Genomic DNA, 20924 nt, shown 5'->3' on the forward strand with positions numbered 1-20924 from the left:
TCATAACCCTTTAATTTCTCCTATAACTGACAGACTTTTAAAATTCAAGCTGGGTGTCATATTTCTTGGTTTTACTATGTTTTTCTCTTTTACTCTTTTCTTCAACCTCAGGTCCTGTATTTTGGCCTTTAACTCTTCACAATGGATTTGCAATTATAAAAAAAATAAGGGTTACTCCAGCGGCGAATAAAATCACTTGGCATTCTTCTTAATTGTATTTGACACAGTGCTTGATTGAAAGAATTGCTGTCAAACTATAAACCAAAAATTGCTGAAAATAAACCAATTGTGGTGGCATCATTGTTAGAAATACAATATATTCTGTGTCTCTGACAGAGTCTGCAATTTTCAAGCTGCCTATTTTGATTGTACGTTCACTTCTTAATTTAAAAGAAATCAACTTAGTCTTTCAATCGGTCATTTCTAGAACCATATTGGTCTAGTTTGCATCTTATTCCTCGCTGGTAAAGTTTTGGTGTAATAAAAATCTGTCATTTTAAAGTTTTTGACAGGTTACAAGATTGTCGCACATCAGTCCACTCCTGCTTAGTGTTCTGCAAAGCTTGGGTCTTCTGTTCATCTACCTGGACATAATCTACCCGCTCTTCCAGCATGGACGAAAGGAATGGCTTCTGTGTATAAGACCAAAAGAAACAATCTATTAAATGCCAAGCAAGATGTATCATCTCTTTAATTCATACAATTTCTCACTCTTACTCTCTCTCATATGCTTTTACTCTTGCAAATTCTTTCTTTTACTTTATCTCACTATCTTTTTTGTAATCATGCACATTCTCTCACTCTTTATTGTTCTCTGTCTTACAATTTCTCTTGCACTCCCACACTCTCACATTCCTATTTTCTCACACTCACTTTCTCTAAATCTTTCTCTCTCGTTCCTTTCTCATGTTTACTCTTCTTAGTTTACTGCAGCTATGGGAATTTTGAATTGAGATTTAATGTAGTTTTTTGGTGGCGTTATTTATGAGAACATGTCCGATTTGTACTTTCACTCAGTTATAATTGCTACATATATTTCAAGTTGCAAACTGATATGCATTAATGTAACCAAAATCTGGATAAATACCTTCTGAACAGGAGAGGGAGATGTTGCATTGAAATCTAAGGCTAGATAGTCCAGGTTTAACGTTCGGGGCCAGTGATTGCTGCCATTACCATTATATACAGAGCTAGAGCGTTCCTGGGGATAAAGATATCAATTAATCAAATTGAGAGATTAATGTATTTCACGACAATTATCATTCATTCAAAAGCAAAATACTGCAGATGCTGGAAATATGAAATAAAAACAGAAAAAGCTGGAAATACTCAGTAGATCAGACAGCATCTGTGGAGAGTGAAACAGAGTTATGTTTCAGATCAATGATCTTTTATTAGGACTGTAAAAAATTAGAGGTATAACTGTTTCTTGAAAACAAATTTTGTTTGCTAACATTCCTGTGAAGTGCCTTAGGACATTTTCCTACCTCCAAGGTGCTATTTAAATGCAATATGTTTTTATTTTTAAACAATTACAGAGGCACATTAAGGAATGAGGGGAGGAAAGAACAAAAGGGAAGGTCTATGATAGTTTGGAAGGCGGGAGAGATTAAATGATAAAAGGGGTGCAAGTGCAAGGCAAAAGGAGATGATAGCATGACAGCGAAAGAAACAAAAAGTAAGTGTAGAGGAGGTGTAAATGGCAACAGCAGAATCATTATTAGCAACTGCAGTTGAAAAGAAATGGGAGCAGTAGATATGATCTGAAATTGTTGAACTCAAATATTGAGTCAGGAAGGTTATAAGGTGCCTAACTGAAAGCTGAGGTGGTGTTTCTTGAGCTTCGATTGAACTATGATGGACCAGTGCAGGAAATGGAGGACAGAGAGATCTGAGTTGGATTGGGATGGGGAATTAAAATGGCAAGTGACTGAGAGCTCAGGATCTTGCTTGAGGGCTGAAAGGAGGTGCTCAGCAAAGGGATCATCCAATCTGCATTTGTTTTCCCCATTGCAGAGAAGAACAGCAAATAAATTGTAGTAAATTGTACAAGTAGATCGCTGTATCACCCAGAAGGAGTACTGGGCCCCTGGATGGTAGCAAGGAAGGAGGTGAAACGGCAGGTGTTGCATCTCCTGTGCTTACATGGGAAGGTGATGTGGGAAGGGGGCAGGTTTTGGGGGTGATTCTAGAATGCAACAGGGTATCACAGATAGAACGATCCCTTCAGAAGGCTGGAGAGGGAGAGGAGGTGAAGATGTGTTTGGTGGTGGCATCTTGCTTGGGGTAGTAGAAGTAAGGGAAGTGGGACACAGTTGAAGGCCTTGTCAACCACAGCGGAGAGGAATCTTTGGCTGAGGAAAAAGGAAGACATATTGAAAGCACAGGTGTGGAAGGCAGTATCATCAGAGCAGATGCAGCAAAGGTGGAAAAACTGGGAGAATGGAATGGAGTCCTGATAAGAAGCAGGCTGGGAGAATGTGTTATCAAAGTGAGAGAGAGGGAGCTAATTGTAGATATTGGTTGGCAGCCTACCCTAAAGACATAGCGAAGTTGAAGAAGGAAATAGAAGAGTTGAATTTAGATCACATGAAGGCAATAAAAGGGTGGAAATCAGAAGCAAAGTTAATGAAAGTTTCTAGTTTGGGGTGAGAGCAGGAAGCAGCACCAATACAATCATCACTGTACTGGAAAGAGTTGAGGGAGGAGACCTAAGTAGGACTGAAACAAAGGATACTCCATATTTTCCATGAAAAACAGGTATAGGTAGGACACACATAGGTTTCCCATTATTTAGAAGAAATGAATGGAGTCAAAGGAGAAATTGTTCGATGTAAGAATAAGTTCAATCAGAAGGATGAGGGTGGTGGTGTCAGGGGACTGATTAGGCCTCCATTCAAGGAAAAATCAGAAGCCCCCAGGCCATCCTGGTGAGGTTGAGAGGTGTAGAGAGACTGAGCATGCTTGATGAAAAGGAATAGGTTAGGGAAAGTGATGGAAGGTATCAGAAGATTCACAGATGTAGGTCAGAAGAGACTGGACAAGGAGAGTTGAGATCGGAAGACATCAGATCTGCGGGACAAAACAGCCTGAAATGATGGAAGTACCAGGGTAGTCCTGTTTGTAGATCTTGAGAAGGGGATAGATGCAGGCTGTGTAGGGCTGGGTGGGAACTTTAATTTCAATAACTGCTTCTGACAGTATACGGTATGAAGAATTCCACACCTTTATCAAAGAAAAGCTCTAATCTGAGATAAGAATCTGTTTTTAATCTGTAGTGGAGACGATTACCAGGATTTGACCACAAAATCCCAAGAACATTTTTCTTTTTAGGAATGAAAGAAAAGTCCATTAGACTAAACAAGCCCCTCAGTTTTTATAAACCAACCTCGCATTCTCACCATAAACCAAAATCACTTCCCTATTCGGAAGCAGATCAATTGTCTCTTCAGTGGCCTTCCACGCTGATTAGTTCAATATCTGAATTGCTCTGGTTGAAAAAAAATCCCTTGGCCTCCCTTATCCCTTGTTTCCTATATTTTAGCTTTGATGCATGTAAACTCAGACGCTTCACCACAGTGAATGATTTTGCTCATTGATTGTTGATTTCTGTCCTCATACCTGGAAATTGCCAGTTGGGTTCTGCATTATTACTGTGGTTACATATAATTTTCTTAGCCATATTTTTACAACCTAAACATTATACTAAGACTATGATTAGCAAGGGATTTTAAGGCATAATAAGGATGCAACAAGGATCAATTCTGGGGCAAAACGTTCTATGCTCCAGGCAGGAATGAAAAACAGCCAACCCACAATTGAGTTTTGCCAATTTCCATGCATCTGGGATACTGCCTAAAACAGGTGTGAGGCCTCTTGCATACATTAAGAAAGGGCTTATTGCTTGGTCAAGAACCCTTTCCAGGATTCTTGCTGCCCTGAGCACAGCAGCGTTATCCTGTGCATTTCCAAAGGACATCTTCCCCATGACTGGTTCCACTATTCTACAAGTACTGAACTATGACCATATGTGTGTGTTTTTTTTACCATTGGTGTGTAATTTTCATCACTCTCCCCATTGAGGGTGCTGTAAAAGCTCCTGGCTGAATTACATTGACTCTCTGGTGTGATGCAGTTGGCCGTACTCCACCTGCTTCAGAAAAGAAAAGACAAGGTATGGCTAAAGATCTCAGCACAACAAACAAAATTATACATGGAAACATAAGAACAGATCATTCAGTCCCTTAGCCTGTTCAGCCTGTTCCACCATTCAATCAGATCATGGTTGATCTGTACCTCATCTCCATTTACCCACTTTTTATCCAGATCCCTTGATACTCTAACCTACAATCTTAACATTTGAGTAAGAATCTTGACAGTTTTTCTTTTTAAAAAAAATCTAAAATAAATTCAGCAGAAAACTATCGGGTTAATTAATTGCTCAGAGCGAAACAATAATTTCCTTCAATTCTGCCCCAGAAAGTAGCCAGAAGAGGAGCATAGCCAATATATTCACGCTTGATCACCAAAATCAGCCAATAGTTAGATCAATCAGGCATGACAACTTGATGGGTGTAGGCAACATCCATTTTGCAGCTGAGCCATATATGTGTCAACTCCTGGTCTGTGCTGGGTTAGCTGATTTCAATTAGGATGGATGCTTGGGTATTACTATTGGTTCTCGTATCCCAGAGCTAGAGAAGGAAGGGGTACTGTCTGCAATTCAGTGGATGCCCTCTAAAAGTTGTAAGTACATTGAGTTAGAATCAGATTCTGACTTTCTGTGATATCTTCTATGGTAAAATATCCTAATGCCACTGAATGTCTGGCTCATGTGTGGTGAATGGCCACTTTATTCAGGTGCAAAAGGCATATGTGTCCTTGTAAAATTACTGTACCGATATTTGTTTCCTTAGGGAGAGGAGGAAAGAAATAAGGAAAACCGGGGAAAAATACTTTGGTTTGCAGCTTATAATGTCTTAAAATTGTTTATAGGCATGGACGTTGCTGGCAAGGCCAGCATTAATTGCCCTTCACCACCTTCTTTAACAGATTCAATCTGTATGTTGTAGGTACACCCACAGTGCTATTAGGTATGGAGTTCTAGGATTTTAACACAGCAAATATGGAAAAATAGTGATATATTTCCATGTAAAGATTGTGTGTGACTTGGAGGGGGGCCTGTGTTCACAAGTGTCTGCTATCCTTGTTCTTCTAGGTGCTAGAAGTCACCAGCTTGAAAGTTGCTGTCAAAGAAGACTTAGTAAGTTGCTGCAGCGTATTTTGTAGATGGTACACACTCCTACCATGGTGTAATGGTGGTGGAGGGAGTGAATGATCAAACTGATAGATGGGGTTCCATTTAATCAGGCTGCTTTATCCTGGATTGCGTTGAGCTTCTTGTATGTTACAGGAGATGCACCCATCCAGGCAAGTGGAGAGTATTCCATCATACTCCTGACTTGTGCCTTGTGGATGGTAGACAGGCTTTGGATGGTCATTACTGCAGTTAGGAGGTGCAGAATTCCTAGCCTCTGACCTGCTCTTGTAGTATATAGCTGGTCCAGTTAAGTTTCTCATCCATGGTAACTTCCAAGATGTTGATAGTGGGGGATTCAGTGAGGGTAATGCCACTGAACATTAAGGGGCGATGATTAGATTCTTTCTTGTTGGGGGTGGTCATTGCCTGGCACTTGTGGGTTGCAAATTTATTTGCCACTTATGAGCCCAAGCCTGAATGTTGTACAGATCTTGGAGGCATGGACTGCTTCAGTATCTGAAGAATTGTGAATGAACAATCCTCAGCAAACACCCTCACTTCAATTCTTATGTTTTGGGGGAAGACCATTGAGGAAGCAGCTGAAGATGGTTGGGCCTAGGACATTAGCCAGAGGAACTCCTGCAGTGATGTCCTTCAGTTGAGATAATTGGCCTCCAACAACCATAACCATCTTCTTTGTGCTAGGTATGACTACAACCCAGTGGAGAGATTTTCCCTCGATTCCCATTGACTCCAGTTTTGCTAGGGCTCCTTGATGCCACACACGGCCAAATGCTGCCTTGTTATCAAGGGCATTCACTCTCACTTCACCTCTGGAGTTCAGGTCTTTTATCCATGCTTGGTCCAAGGCTGTAATGTCTCTGGAGCCGAGTAACCCTCGGTGGAACCCAAATTGAACACTGATGAACAGGTTTTTTAAAAATTCTTTCACGGGATGTGGGTGTCGCTGGCTAGACCAGCATTTATTGCCCATCATTAATTGCCCTTGAGAAGGTGGTGGTGAGCTGCCTTCTTGAACTGCTACAGTCAATGTGACGTATGTACACCCAGAGTGCTGTTAGGGAGTGAGTTCCAGCATTTTGATCCAGCGACAGTGAAGGAACAGTGATCTATTCCCAAGTCAGGATGGTGAGTGGCTTTGAGGGAAACTTCCAGGTGGTGGTGTTCAAGATCAGCCATAATCACACTGAATGTCGGGCCAAGCTTGATGGGCCATATGGTCTTCTCCTGCCCCTATTTCTTATGTTATGTTCTTATATTACATGGAATTTAGAAGAATGAGAGGTGATCGCACTGAAACATCTAAAATGCTTAATGGGCATGATAGGGTAGATGCTGGAAGGATATTTCCCCTGGCTGGGGAATCAAGAATTAAGAGTCACAGTCTAGAATAAGGACTCAGTCATTTGGTCCTGAGGAGAGAAGGAACTTCTTCAATCAAAGGGTTGTGCATCTTTATTCTCTAGCCCAGAGAACTGTGAATGCTCAATTGCTGAGTATATTCAAGGCAGGGATTGATCATGTTTTGGATACAAAAAAAATTAAGGGGTATGGAATAGTCTGGGAAGGTGGAAATGAGGTAGAAGATCAACCATGAACATATTGAATGACAGAGGAGGCTCAAAGGGCCAAATGATCTACTGCTGCTTCTATTTTTTATGACTCTATGTACTTAGCTTTCACTCAATGGGAGGAGTCAGTATTATTTTATATATTGCCCCTCGCTCACAATGAGGGGTAGTTTACCTATATATGCATGCTTGTGACACCATTTTTATCAATAGACCACAAAGCTCCTTGTCTCTGGTACTGATCTGGATAGGCTTGCATGCTGTGTGAAAGAATCTTACACAGGGCAGTAACTCAGGCACTGCATGCCTATTTGCTGGGAAGGGAAAATCGGCTAGGGCTTCTGTTCCTGATTTCCATCCAATGACAACTGCTGTAAGTGACAGTGAGTGAACATCAACTGAGAACAGAATCAGGCTTGGTGGTGATACTCATTATGGTCAGATAGTCTGCTGACATTCTAACTTGAATGTTATGATCTTATCCTGGCAAATAAATTAGGTACGATAACACCAATCAGGAAATCCTGGCTTCATTCACATTGCCAATGTACCAGAGAGTTGCTAATGAGTATGGAATTATACCCCACCAATGGTAGTTACCCTCAGGACTGGAAGGATGTAAAGCGGAAGAAAGGAAAGAGAAATTTGTTCATATGAGTAAGTATACTTACAATGGCATACTCCATGTCCTGCCGACACAAGAATGGTTGTAGTGTCCCCTGATTGTCGAGAGGCTCGTCAGATCTAAAGGTGGCGGTTTGACTGCAATTTAAATCACAACAAGTGAGCAGATAGATTCATGTAAAATAGTTTAAAAGACTCCTTCTACCTTGAGAAGTTTTCTCATGCTTTCTTTTGATTTTACAATATGCCGGCAGTCTTTTTTTTTATGGATGCCACAATTTCTAAAGTTTAAAACATTTAAATTTTCGGCCCTAAAATGTTGAGCCATGATCAACCTTTCACCCCCTGAAAACACAACCTGGAGTTATGATGGTTTCCCAGCATTACTCCAGCAAACTATGTCGGAAAATGCTTCCCAATCACCCCTGCCACTTAGTGTGTTAACAGTGGACGTGAAATATAGGTACCCCCTTTTAATGTTTATTCTAATAGTGCATTATCATTTTAGTTGTAAATTAGGAAAATTACCTGAAATTACTAACTTGCTGGCCTGAATTTTTCAGGTGGTGGACGGGCTTGGTGGGATTGGGCGGGGGTGGTCGTGGAGCCGATCGGCACTCGCGATCAGCTCTGTTGCCGCTATTTTATGTGGGCGGGCCAATTAAGGGCACAGAGCTGACTCAGGGAGATTGAAGCGGTTTTCAAATAAATAAATAATTGGCCCTAAAATTTATTTGAACATATCCCCTCACGTGACTGTGTCACATGAGAGGGCACATATTTTTATATTTCATTAAAAAATTTAATTTAATTAATAAATGCTTTTGGGAACCTCATCCCGCTCGTGGATGAGGTTTCCTAAAAAACATGAAGGCTGCTTGGCCTTTTTGCTCACCCGCCAACCTTAACGTTTGACAGCCAGCGTCAACAATGACCTTAGTAACTTCCTTAATGGTCTTAATAGGCCGTTTAAATATTGGCGGGTGCGCAACTGATTCTGATGCGCGCCCGCCAAACAAAACATTGCGACACAGTGCAATGACGTGGGAAGCGCGCCTGACGTCATCACGCGTCATTTTTCACGTTGGCGTGTCAAGCCCACCCCTGCATGCCGAGTGAAAATTCCTGCCCACTGGTCTTTCTACATAACTCCCTCTCACTGCTTCCTGCTCGCCATCCATCTCACTGCTTCCCTCTGTCACTCGTCACTTCCCTCTCCTGATCCTCCTGCTCAATCCCTGCCACACGCCATCTCTCTTGCTGCCTCGCCCATTCCCTCGCTCACAACTGAAGAGCGGCAGCGTGGGAGGTGACGAGCAGTAGCCGTGAGGTGGTCGGGAGAGGGAACCGGCAAGCAGGGGGGAGTGGGAAGGTCGGGAGAGGGAAGCAGGGGGTTGGGGGGTGTGAGTGGGAGTCTCCATTTTCATTTTGGTGTGGTTGCTGCACATGCTCCAAGAGCCACACTGTGACTATTCATGCTCAGTCTTTTTTTAAGCAAACCGGCACTTCCCTTCCCTGATCCTGTTGCTCGCCACTGCTCATAACCCTCCTGCTGGCTGCCTCCTACTTGCCATCCCTCTCCTGACCCTCCCACTTACTGCCCCTCCCACTCGCTGCTTCCATCTCCCGACCTTCCCACTCTCCCCTGCTTGCCGGTTCCCTCTCCCGACCACCTCACTGCTACTGCTCGCCACCTCCCACACTGCCCCTGTTTGGTTGTGAGCGAGGGAACGAGCGAGGCAGCGAGAGAGACGGCGAGTTGCAGGGATTGAGCAGGGGGGGTCAGGAGAGGGAGGTGACGAGTGAGTGAGGGAAGCAGTGAGGGGGTGGCGAGCAGGAAGCAGCGAGAGGGAGTTAAGTAGAAAGAACAGCAAGTTAGTAAGAGCAGCAAGTTAGTAAGAGCAGCAAGAGTGAGAGCAAGTTAGTAAAGAGTATTAAGTGGAAAGAGGATTTTTTGGGCCAGTTAGGTTCAAGGAAGCCAATAGGTTTTTAATGTAAAAATTACAGGTGAGGAACGTAACCCACCCTTTTCATATGGTTTCTTATGGGAAAGTGATTTTCGTTTAGCATGCTGTTTTTTTAAGAACACATTAGGAGTGCTTAGCAAGGGATGGCTGTATGCATGCCAATAAATTGATAGATATTACAAATTTTGGGTATCCTCTTTACATTCTTTTAGGTTCAGCATCATAGTCTTTCCTATAACACAACCAATGTCCCTTACATCTTTATTGTCCAATATCACATCATATGATAGCATGACCTTGGGTCATAACATCAAAACAAAACTGAATCTTGCTCTTGGCTCCAAGTATATTTTTTAACTCCCTTCTTGAAAAATGAACCAGTTGCAATTCTTGTGATAGGAGGTTAATGACAATCAAAGAAGTCGGTTTATTTTACACAAAATACAGGACACTGCAGAAAACATTTTTCAGGAAAATTCAGTCTTATCTTTACTTCTTCTCCTAAGATCAAAAATAACAAATTACTCAATCTGTAGTGTAGAGCCCTCTCTGCTGCCCTCTCTGTCGGGGAAGTGTAACTAAAGTTAGTTCAATAATGGCTGCTTACAGTGAGTTTACATAGTGAGTCTTTTCTCAGGGCAGTACACAACAGGAAGATTGTAATGAGACTAGGATGGGATTATTTTTTCTATTTCATTTGAGAAATTAAGGACTGAAGATATTGCAACGCACTTTTTGGAACTCCTTAACTTGACTTTGAGTGGTTTGAAAGATTGCTCCTTGTGCACATGAGCGGCTCAGTCGTGGGTCAGCACAGTGTGTAATTGAAAAAAAAAATGGCACAAAAGGCACATTTGGGGACAATGGGGGAATTCAACACCAACAAACAGGACTGGTGTAATTATGAACGAAGGTATCACATTTGGCTCAAAGCAAATAAACTAGATGAAGAAAAAAATAAACGTTTTCCTTACCATGATAGGGCCGAAGTAGTGTCTAACTACTGTTGTCTGTGATATCCCAGTACTATACTATGGAATATGCTGAAATAATGAGATTCTGGACTCATATTATGGCACAACTAAGAATAAAAGTACACTGAGAGTTGCATTCCCTCAAAGGAAACAGTTGTCAAGTGAAACTATTGCAGAGTATATTCTCAAGTTAAAGAAACTCTCTCATTAATGTGGGTATTTCGCAAACTTAAAAATCAACCTTAGAGGCACTTTGATAGGAGACTTAAAAAAAAATCCATGCCAAGCTTTTGAGTAAAGGCAGTAAGCTGTTATGGAAGGGCTCCAGCAATGAGACCATGGCCAAAAAAATGGCAGAAGGAGATAGCTGCAGATTGCAAGGGAGTTATTTTCCTGGGCTGGCAGGGAAGGTCCACTGCCATCACATTTACTAGTCACTAATCACTCAGTCGACTGGATATAATTTAAGAAAAGTGATCTTAGCCCTGTGACTACTTCCACTCAGTTTTCTCACTTTTGTCGCTCGGCAGGAAGTCAATAACTTGACCTCTGACTTTCTCTCACCCTTCCATTTCAAGGGATTAAGCCAGTTGAGCTCTCAATCAACCATACCACTTTGGATCAGTAACACAAGGCACTCTAAACACGTGCATAGCCTGTTCAACTAAGCCCCTAATGAATGAAACCATTCCAACATAATATACATCTTCCCTTTGGGATGTGTGAACAAATGTCATTACTCTTAAACTGACATGTGAAACACTATTTGCCCAGCCAATAATCAATATGTGCTGAATTTGAACCTGTATTCCCAAAAGGTGTATATTATACTGCATGTACCTGAAATTCTTCTTAGCTTAAATAATCAAAATGCTGAAATATGTATCATAAAATATAAATTACAAATATGCCATCTGATTTATTTTCCACTATTTTCTTCAGTGCAATTCTGATACACAAGACATTGGTATTCAGAATTTCTCTTGGGAGCACAGCAACCCCTTAAACTGTAAATGAGCAAAAGGCCAGCACAATTGAATGCAGCATCATTGATTGTATCAGCCAAGGCCAGGCTTCTCAAAATGATGGGGCTGAATTCTCCAGTCAGTGAGCAGAGGCAGGGCCCGCTCGCCGACGTGTAAAATGACGCACGTTGACGTTGGGCGGACGTCCCAACATCACCGCACGTCATTTAGATTTCCAGTTCAGCGGGTGCGTCAAAGACATATTAAGGCCTATTAAAAACTAATTTAAGCAATTAAATGAGCTGCCTGTCCAACCTTAAGGTTGGCGGGCAGGCGAAGAGCCCAGGCGGCCTTCGCATTTTTCATGGAACCTCATCCACGGGTGGGATGAGGTTTCATGAAGCATTTTAAAATTCAATAGAAATTTTAAAAATAATTCTTTTACATGTCCCAGCTCATGCGACAGTGTCACATGAGGGGACATGTTTTAAAAGTTTTTAATTACTTTATTTCAGTTTTTAAATATCAAACTGATCTCCCTGAGGCACCTCTGTGCCTCAGGGAGATTTCTGCGCTCTTTCGCGCATACACAGGCCCCGACTCAGGGAATCCTCCCCCGCCCGCACAGGGAGCTCTCAGTGCTTCCGGGCGAGCATCATGCTGGGCGGGCCTTAATTGGTCCACCCATGTAAAATGGCGGTGCTGCCCCGATCGGGTTCACGTCCGCCCCTGCACAACGCCCCCGACGGGGGGAAAATTTTCCCATGATTTTTTTTGATTGAACACTGTAATCAGCAGCACAGAGACTGTCAGCTACCCTTGACCACAGAAGTCCTCCAAAGCTGCCAATCTCTGCCTCTTCCCCACCTACGCCAATTTATATTTAGGTAGCACATTTAAATTGTCCCAAGGTGCTTCACAGGATCATGATAAAACAAAGTGTGGCACCGAGCCACATAAGGAGATATTAGGTCTAATGGCCAAAGGCTTGGTCAGAGGTGTAGGTTTTAAGGAAGGTCTTAAAGAAGAAAACTGAGGTAGAGAGGTGTGAGGAGGGAATTCCAGAGTTTGGGGCCTAGGCAACTGAAGACATGGCCACCAATGGTGGAACGATTAAAACCAGTGATGCACAAAAGACCAGAATTAGAGGAGCACAGATATCTTGTGGGTTGTGAGGCTGGAGGAAATCACAGAGACAGGGCGAAGCGAGGCCATGGTGGGACTTGAAAACGAGGATGAGAGTTTTAAAATCAAGATGTTGCTTGACCAGGGGCAGAAGATCCAGGTTCAAGTTTCTAACCCAGGCATATTAGGTTACAGTTTTCTCTCCACGTAAAGTGTTCAGATGAAACGTGTTTGAGGCAGTTACAACCTATATACAGTGAGCACAATGCCACGACGGAAACATGTGCCTAATTTAGTTAATTCAATCGTATTGTTAATCATACAGGCCACAAAGATGTCAGGTTTGGGAAATTGAAATGTTACAGTGAGGTCATTATGAAGGATAAATGAACCTCAGGTTGTGAATTGGCAGCGTTCAGGGGCGCGGGCTTGTGACAGGTGCAGTCCTACTTGAGATACTTCGCTTGTGTATGATCCAATTAGGGTTGTAGAAGCACCAAGTGGCAGAATTGAGATTAAGACAGATTTTCATGCACAGTTAGTAAAACTTTGCCCTGCATTTAATATACAGGTGGTGTTCAGTGGAAAAAAATGAAAATCTTTCAAGTTCCCAATGCTAACATATCACATCAATTAAGTCATCAAGCAACAAATAATGTCATGAATTAAATGTGCTCCAAGCAACAGTTCTACACTCAAACCATAACCTGTCCTTTCAATTTTTTCTCATTTGCCTGCTGTTCATATCTAACATTTTCAGGTTTTGTTTCAAAAATCCAAACATTTTTTTCCACCACACTTTCTCCCTGCTCCATTTTGTTTTCAGTGCATAACAGAGGATATTACACTATGTAAATAAAAATAGAAAGCATATGGGGATTCCAAAGGTGGGATAGAACTCACCAATAGAGAAACTTAGAAGAGACCTGGGGATTGTCAGGGGAACAGTTTCAGCCAACCATTCCTGTACCAGCTCTCTTTATCTGAGAAATTATCCCAATTACTGATGAACTTTTCTTTATTTCTCTTGCACCATTTAGCTAGCTAATTGCTAACATCCTCAGTTTTCCCATTAGTCACACTCTCTTGCCTAGCACTACATCCATAAATTCTATCTCATAGCCCTCACCTTGTATTTTCTTCCTATTCCAAATGTTCAAATATTTAATGTGACAGTAGACATGAATATAGCTAATGAACTAAGGCACCAAGTCAGAGGCTACTAAGCTGCTTGGTTTATTTTACCAAGATATTGCTAAGAAAGGACATTACAATCTCCGTATAAGGAGGTAGTGGCATAGTGATATTGTCACTGGACTAGTATTCCAGAGACCCGGGGTAATGTGCTGGGGACCTCAGTTCAAATCCCGCCATGGCAGATGGTGAATAAAAATCTGGAATTAATAGTCTGATGATGACCACAATACAATTGTTGTAAAAACCCATCTGGTTCATTAATGTCCTGCTGTCCTTAACTGGTCTGACTACATGTGGCTCCAGACCTCACAGCAATGTGGTTGACTCTTAACTGCTCTCTGAACAAGGGCAATTAGGGATGTGCAATAAATGCTGGCCTAGCCAGCAACACCCACATCCCATGAATGATTTTTTTTAAAATTACATCTGCGGCACTAACTATAGTCCATCCCCCTGAGTGCTCCAATGAATAATGGTGAGTAGGGAAGTGAATTGTAAGGACATGTTTTGCCCCAGTCAAAATTACTTGGACATTTACATATAGCCTTCTTCTAATGAACCAAAAGCCTCTTCTATGATATGCCTACTAATAAAGTAACTTCACTTGCACTGCTATAAAAAGATTGGATCAATTAAAGATCTCAAAATGACTTGTTCCATGAACATGTTATTAAAAACTTGAACTGAGATGTAAATTTTCGGACCTTTAGAAACACCCTTAGGGCGGGATTTTCCAGCCCCTGGGATGCTGGGATCATCCGGTCCCGCCGAAAGTCAATAGACTTCTGGCTGGGCTGCCAAACTCCCACAACGGGGCAGGAAAATCCCGGCCATAATCTCTCTGTTTCCAAAGTGCATCTAATTCTGTAGCAGGTGCCGTTGTATAAAATCTCTTCTTTTAGCTATTGGTATACTCATGTTTACAATTTCATTAAACTAGTGAACAGACAAAACTGTACACCATACATATGTATAAAATGTGCATATCAGAAATCACCCTTACTCTTTCTGACTCGAGGCTTGAGATTCCTGTTAACTGGAGGAGGTTCAATGTCTGTAGGAAGTGTGGGTAATGGCAGATTGTCTGTGGTGACTGATGGCAAGACCAGGTTTGTACAGGCTGGACTCATGGGAATGTAACCATCTGATGTGCAGTCAGCTGCAGGCATTACGGGAGAGGATCCTGGATTCATAGGGACATAGCTGTCATCAGTGCTGTCCATGGTACTACTTTGCTGTCCAGGGAGCTTCTGCTTTAATAAAGAGAAATAGTTCTGTTTACAAAATGCCATGGTGAAACATGCCAGAGCACCTGATGTGATGCATTACATTTTAAACCACAGTACTGGAGCTAACAATAGCACACACAGTGGGTTGAATTGCCTCCTTCTGTAGCTTAAGTTCTATGATTTAAATAAACAAGAGGATTGCGACGAATGCTAGGCCAGCTGTACAGAAATATATTAACTCAGAATTTGGTGGAAAAATAACAGAGAGTTTAATGCACACATGTTACTGGTGTGTAAGTCATCCAGCAACATCCGGCGAGTAAAAGATAATCTGAGTGTTGTAAAATGCCACAAATTGCTTGCGAAAATGGAAACACGCTTTCGAATTCTCGTTCTTAGACAGCTTCTTGTGTCTAGAGTTGCATTAGGCAGTTGAAGCATTACATGCCCCGTTACCTCACATTTATAAACTTTCACTTCCAACAATTTACGATGCTTTTTTCTTTCCTGAGCTGAAGGTTCTTCTTTAATAATCCAGCTCCTTGACCTGTCCTAATATCTCTTTGGGTAATTTAATGCTCTATCAGAGGCGGGCTGGGAGTGAGTGGACCTGTATATCGTGGTGGGAAGGTCCGGGGTGGAGACCCTGTCACCTTTGGTGCTCTCCCAGTTAAGTTCAGAGCGGGAATGGTTGAGGATGGCCTACCTGCCGGAGACCAATTGAGGCTTATAATTGGCCACTTAAGGACTGTTTAAGGACCTCATCCCACCACTGCTAGTATTCAACCAGGCAGGGGCCATGCCATGTGGATACGCTGCCAAATAAATCCTGGTGGGTATAGCTGCAGCCTTGTCGTGAGGGGGAGTGTGTGTGTGGTGGGGAAGGTTCTCTCCTTCTCCGGCATCCTATGTCCAACAGGTAGACTCGCTGATGGCAAGGGAGGGATCTGCAGGAAGTCACCCCAGGAAGCCACCCCCCATTTCCCCCTCACCAGGAACCCCTGAATGGCCCCGATGATCTCACTCCACTCACTTTCACTCAGAGGCTCCAACGACAATCTTCACCCTTGGACCTCCTGCACCGTGCTCGCCTGATTGGCCAGCAGCTCCTTGAGGGGGGACATTCGTCCCATACCAGAAAGTATGGTGGGAAATTGTCACTGATGGAGCCGGGAATCCTGTCGGTAACCAGCCTGATTGGGACTTAGTCTCGATGGGGCTCCTGGAAATGACCAAAGTGGGGTTGTCACCCAGCCTATGGAAGGACCCACTGTCACAACCATAAAATCTGCCCTCCATGTGGCTGAGTATCAAATGTTCTCTGATAGCTCTCTCATGAAGTGCCTTAGCACTATATAAATGCAAGTTGTTGTTGTTAGTGATTATATATGCATGATTTGAAGTATCTGTATGAAATGTGTTTATTTGTAGATGTGCCCACGAGCGCCCTACTTGCCGATGATACGAAATGATTGAGGAGATTGTCAGGTCATACACTGAGCAGAAACAAATGGTATCACCCTGAACAAAGTGAGGCATGTTATTTTTCCTGTAGTACACTAAGCCCCGCTTTTAAGTTGCCCCATTCAGCATCACTTCACGTTAATGTTGTGGATATAATGAGCCCTTATCATTGGGATTTTTGCTTTAGTGTTGTTTCTCGCCAGGGCTGGCATAACGTATATGACCCAATTGGCGCCGATTTGCAGCAGCTTCTCCCATTCCCTGAAACTCTCTCCCACTCCCTGAAACTCTCTCCCACTGCCTGAGATCCTATTCTGCTCCCTGAGACTCTCTCCCGCTCCCTGAGACTTGCTCCCACTCCCCGAGACCCTCTCCCACTCACCGAGACTCTCTCCCACTCCCCGAGACTCTCTCCCACTCCCTGAGACCCTCTCCCACTCCCCGAGACTCTCTCCCACTCCCCGAGACTCTCTCCCACTCCCCGAGACTCTCTCCCACTCCCCGAGACTCTCTCCCACTCCCCGAGACCCTCTCCCACTCCCCGAGACGCGCTCTCCCAATTGCCGGTCTCTCCTGCTTGCTGATCCTCCTGCTCACCACTCCTCCCGCTATCTCATTCCCACCCTGACCCTCCCACTTCCTGCTTCCCACCCCGACCCTCCTACTCCCTGCTTCCCACCCTGACCCTCCCACTTCCTGCTTCCCACCCTAACCCACCCCCTGCTCCCCACTTCCCTCCCTGACCCTCCTGCTCCCTGCTTCTCACCCCGACACCCCCCCGCTCCCCACTTCCCTCTCCGGCCCTCCTGCTCCCCACTTCCCTCCCTGACCCTCCCACTCCCCACTTCACCCCCCCACAACTGACCCTCCCAATCCTGCTTCCCCCCCCCCACCTCCTGCTTACCGCTTCCCACCCCGAACTTCCTGCTCCCAACTTCCCTCCTCCAACCCTCCCACTCGTAGCTTTCCTCCCTGACCCTCCTCCTCCTGCTCCCCAATTCCACCCTCTGAACCTCCCAATCCCCGCTTCCCTCCCCGACACCATCTCCTCGCCGCTTCCCTCCCCAACCCTCCCGCTCCCCACTTCTGCCCCGATCCCCCTCCTTGCTGCTTCCTTCCCCGACCCCCCCCAACCTCGCCACTTCCCTCTTCCGACCCTCCAACTCCCTGCTTCCCTCCTAGACTCTCCCACTTCCCGCTTCCGCCACCCCCCACTCCCCCCTCCCCCCTCCACAGATCCACCCACACCCTGGTTCCCCAGTCGACTCTACTGCTCCCCACTTTCCGCGCCCCCCTACCTCCAACCTTCCCGCTCTCTGCTTCTCTCCCTGACCCTCCTGCTCACCAGGAGAGGGGGGGCTCGGGGAGCGGGAGATTCACAGAGAGCGTTGTTCGAGGAGAGGGAGGTTTAGAGAGAGGGAGGTTTGGGCAGAGGTAGCTCTGGGGAGAGGGTGGTTTGGGAAATGGCAGTTTCAGGGAGTGGCAGGTTCGGGGAGAGGGAGGTTCGGGGAATGGGAGAGCCGGAAGCAGGAGATAGTCAGACAGCAGGAAAAAGTCCGGAAGTGGGAGTGAGTTGGGAGGGGGAGAGAGTCGGGGAGTGGGAGAGAGTCAGTGAGCAGGAGAGAGTCTGCAAGTGGAAGAAGGTCAGTGAGAATCAGGGAGCGGGAGGGAGCGGGCAAGTGGGAGGTTTGGCGAGAGGGAGGTTCGAGGAATGTGAGGTTCAGACAGAGTGAGTTTCAGGGAGAAGGAGATTTAGTGAGTGGCAGGCCTGGGGAGAGGGAGGTTCGGGGAGAGGGGGTTCACGGAGAGCGAAGTTCGGGGAGGGGGGAGTTCGGGAGGTTTGGGGAGAGTGGGAGGTTCAGGGAGCGGGAGGTTCAGGGAGAGGCAGCTTTGGGGCGAGGCAGGTTTGGGGAGAGGGCGTTTTGGGGAGAGGCAAGTTTGGGGAGAGGGAGGTTCGGGGAAAGGGAGGTTCGGGGAAAAGGAGGTTCGGGGAGAGGGAGGTTCGGGGAAAGGGAGGTTCGGGGAAAGGGAGGTTCGGGGAAAGGGAGGTTCAGGGAAAGGGAGGTTCGGGGAGAGGGAGGTTCAGGGAAAGGGAGGTTCAGGGAAAGGGAGGTTCGGGGAGAGGGAGGTTCGGGGAAAGGGAGGTTCGGGGAAAGGGAGGTTCGGGGAAAGGGAGGTTCGGGGAAAGGGAGGTTCAGGGAAAGGGAGGTTCAGGGAAAGGGAGGTTCGGGGAGAGGGAGGTTCAGGGAAAGGGAGATTCGGGGAGAGGGGGGTTCAGAGAGTGGGAGGTTCAGGGAGTGGGTGGGAGCCGGAGGGAGGTTCAGGTAGAGGCAGGTTTGGGGAGAGGCAGGTTTGGGGAGAGGGAGGTTTGGGAAGTGGGAGGTTTGGGGTTGGTAGGAGGTTCAGGGAGAGGGAGATTCGAGGAGAGAGAGGGAGCCGAAGGGAGGTTCTGGGAGAGAGAGGTTCGGGAGCGGGAGGTTCGGGGAGAGGGAGGGAGCCGGAGGGAGCTTCTGGGAGAGAGAGGGAGGTTTGGGGAGATAGAGGGAGGTTGGGGCGAAGGAGGGAGCCAGAGGGAGGTTCATGGAGAGAGGGGTTCAGTGAGCTGGAATTCAGAGAGAGGGAGGGAGCTGGAAGGAGGTTCTGAGAGAGAGAGGGAGGGAGCCAGAGGGAGGTTCAGGAGAGGGGGGTTCAGGGAGCAGGAGGTTCCGGTAGAGGGAGGTTCAGTGAGCTGGAGGTTCGGGGAGAGGAAGGGAGCCAGAGGGAGGGTCTGGGGGAGAGAGGGAGGTTCGGGGAGATAGAAGGCGGTTCGGGATGAGGGAGGGAGCCAGGGGGAGGTTGAGGAGAGGGGTGTTTGGGGAGCAGGAGCTTCAGAGAACAGGAGCTTCAGGGAACGGGAGAGGCGGCAAGTGGGAGGTACATAGAAAGAGTTAGCATATTTTATTTTAAAGATTATTTACTTTGCAAATATAGGAATTTAAGGACATGCAGTATTTCAACTTACAGGGTATGGTTTAATGTTTTTTTTTCTGATGAGAAAGGTCCTACAGGGCCATAAATACTGATTTTACATTAGTTGTAATAGGAAAATCTGATTTGCTTAAAGTTGTTTCATTTAAAGTTGCACTTTTCAGGAACACAATTCCAACATTAAGCGAGGAATGACTGTGCTTATGGAAATACAACATATTCTTATGTTTCAAAACTCAGAACACTCACCATATTTAGATTAAACCCTTCATCTGCAGACATTATGCAGTTCCCTTGAAAATCAGTCAATGGCAGAAAATTACAGTCCTCTGTATCTGAAACACAATATTTGATTATTACTTTTAAATGTACACCACTATTGTATAACAGACAAATCAGAGAAGACTAGAAATGATACCTCCCCACCCTTACCCTCCCATGACTGAATATCCTGCTGAGAGTCACTCTCAGCTCACACATGAAGAATGGTCATTTGGCTTATGTACCAAAGAGGTGCTGGAGTCCATGGAATCACATCCCAACAATCTCCTTCAGAGACTGTGCAGTACTGTGCACAGTTTGGTCTCCATATTTAAGGATTGATCGACTTGCATTGGAGGCAGGACAGCAAAGGTCCACTAGATTGGTCCCTGGGATGAGAGGGTTGTCCAGGATGAGAGGCTGAATAAATTGGGCCAATTCTCTCAGGAGTTTAGAAGAATGCAAGATGATCTCTTTGAAACACACAAGATTCTGAAGGGGCTTGACAGGGTAGATACTGAGAGGTTGTTCCCCCTAGCTGGGGAATCTAGAACTTGGGCCAGAGCCTCAGGATAAGGGGTCAATCATTTAGGACTGAGATGAGCAGAAATGTATTCTATTCACTCAGAGGGTTGGGAGTCTTTGGGACTGTCTACTCCAGAGGGTTGTAGATGATACATTGTTGATTATATTCAAGGCTGAGATTGATAGAATTTTCATCTCTCAGGGAATAAAGGATGTGGGACCTGGGCAGGAAAGTGAAGTTGAGGTAGAAGATTAGCCATGATGGATTTGAATGGCAGAGTGGGCTCCTTTCTTATGTTCATATGAAAAGAGGAGAGGATGTTGGAGCCATTTTCTCTACTTAGCTTGTGTATAAGAACAATCTGTATTTATATATCACCTTTAACACAGAGAAACAGTCCACGATGCTGCACAGAGACATCAAGAAGACCATGGAAAAATTTCAACACAAGAATGAGAGTTTACAATTCGAACCACTGGGGGACAAAGAGTCAATGTTGGGCAGTGAGAAAATGGGTGATGGGCAAGCAGGACCTGGTACACAATGAGATATGGGCATCAGAGTTTTGCATGAGATTAAGCTTATGGACTGTGGAGGAAGGGAGGTGGCCAGGGACTCCTTGGAATAGTTGAGGTGACAAAATCATGGGCGAGGGTTTCCAGTGGAAGATGGGGTAAGATGCAGCAATGTTACAAAGCTGAACGTTCACAATGTTTGTACTGGAGAGAATATGGATGAGAAGGTCAGCTCAGGGGCAAAAAGGATGTGGCTGC

At 45.0% G+C, this 20924-nt stretch overlaps 1 protein-coding gene across 3 annotated transcripts in view; it reads right to left on the reverse strand.

Moving 5' to 3' along the window:
• Positions 1–212: 212 nt before the first annotated feature.
• gab3 (GRB2 associated binding protein 3) overlaps positions 213–20924 on the reverse strand; it is a 135648-nt gene continuing 114936 nt past the window's right edge. The window contains exons 5-10 of one of the 3 annotated variants that reach the window (XM_078547447.1): positions 19614–19699; positions 14708–14954; positions 7524–7614; positions 4048–4153; positions 1088–1201; positions 213–632 (exon numbers count right to left, since the gene is read on the reverse strand). In XM_078547447.1, coding sequence (XP_078403573.1) covers positions 492–632; positions 1088–1201; positions 4048–4153; positions 7524–7614; positions 14708–14954; positions 19614–19699 — 785 coding nt within the window. In that variant the 3' untranslated portion in view covers positions 213–491. Of the gene's footprint in view, positions 633–1087; positions 1202–4047; positions 4154–7523; positions 7615–14707; positions 14958–19613; positions 19700–20924 lie in introns of all 3 variants that reach the window. The other 2 variants (XM_078547448.1, XM_078547446.1) reach the window with 2 other exon arrangements.

This window comes from Cetorhinus maximus, chromosome 8 (genome assembly GCF_964194155.1).
Source record: "Cetorhinus maximus chromosome 8, sCetMax3.hap1.1, whole genome shotgun sequence".
In the NCBI taxonomy this organism is placed as follows: domain Eukaryota; kingdom Metazoa; phylum Chordata; class Chondrichthyes; order Lamniformes; family Cetorhinidae; genus Cetorhinus; species Cetorhinus maximus.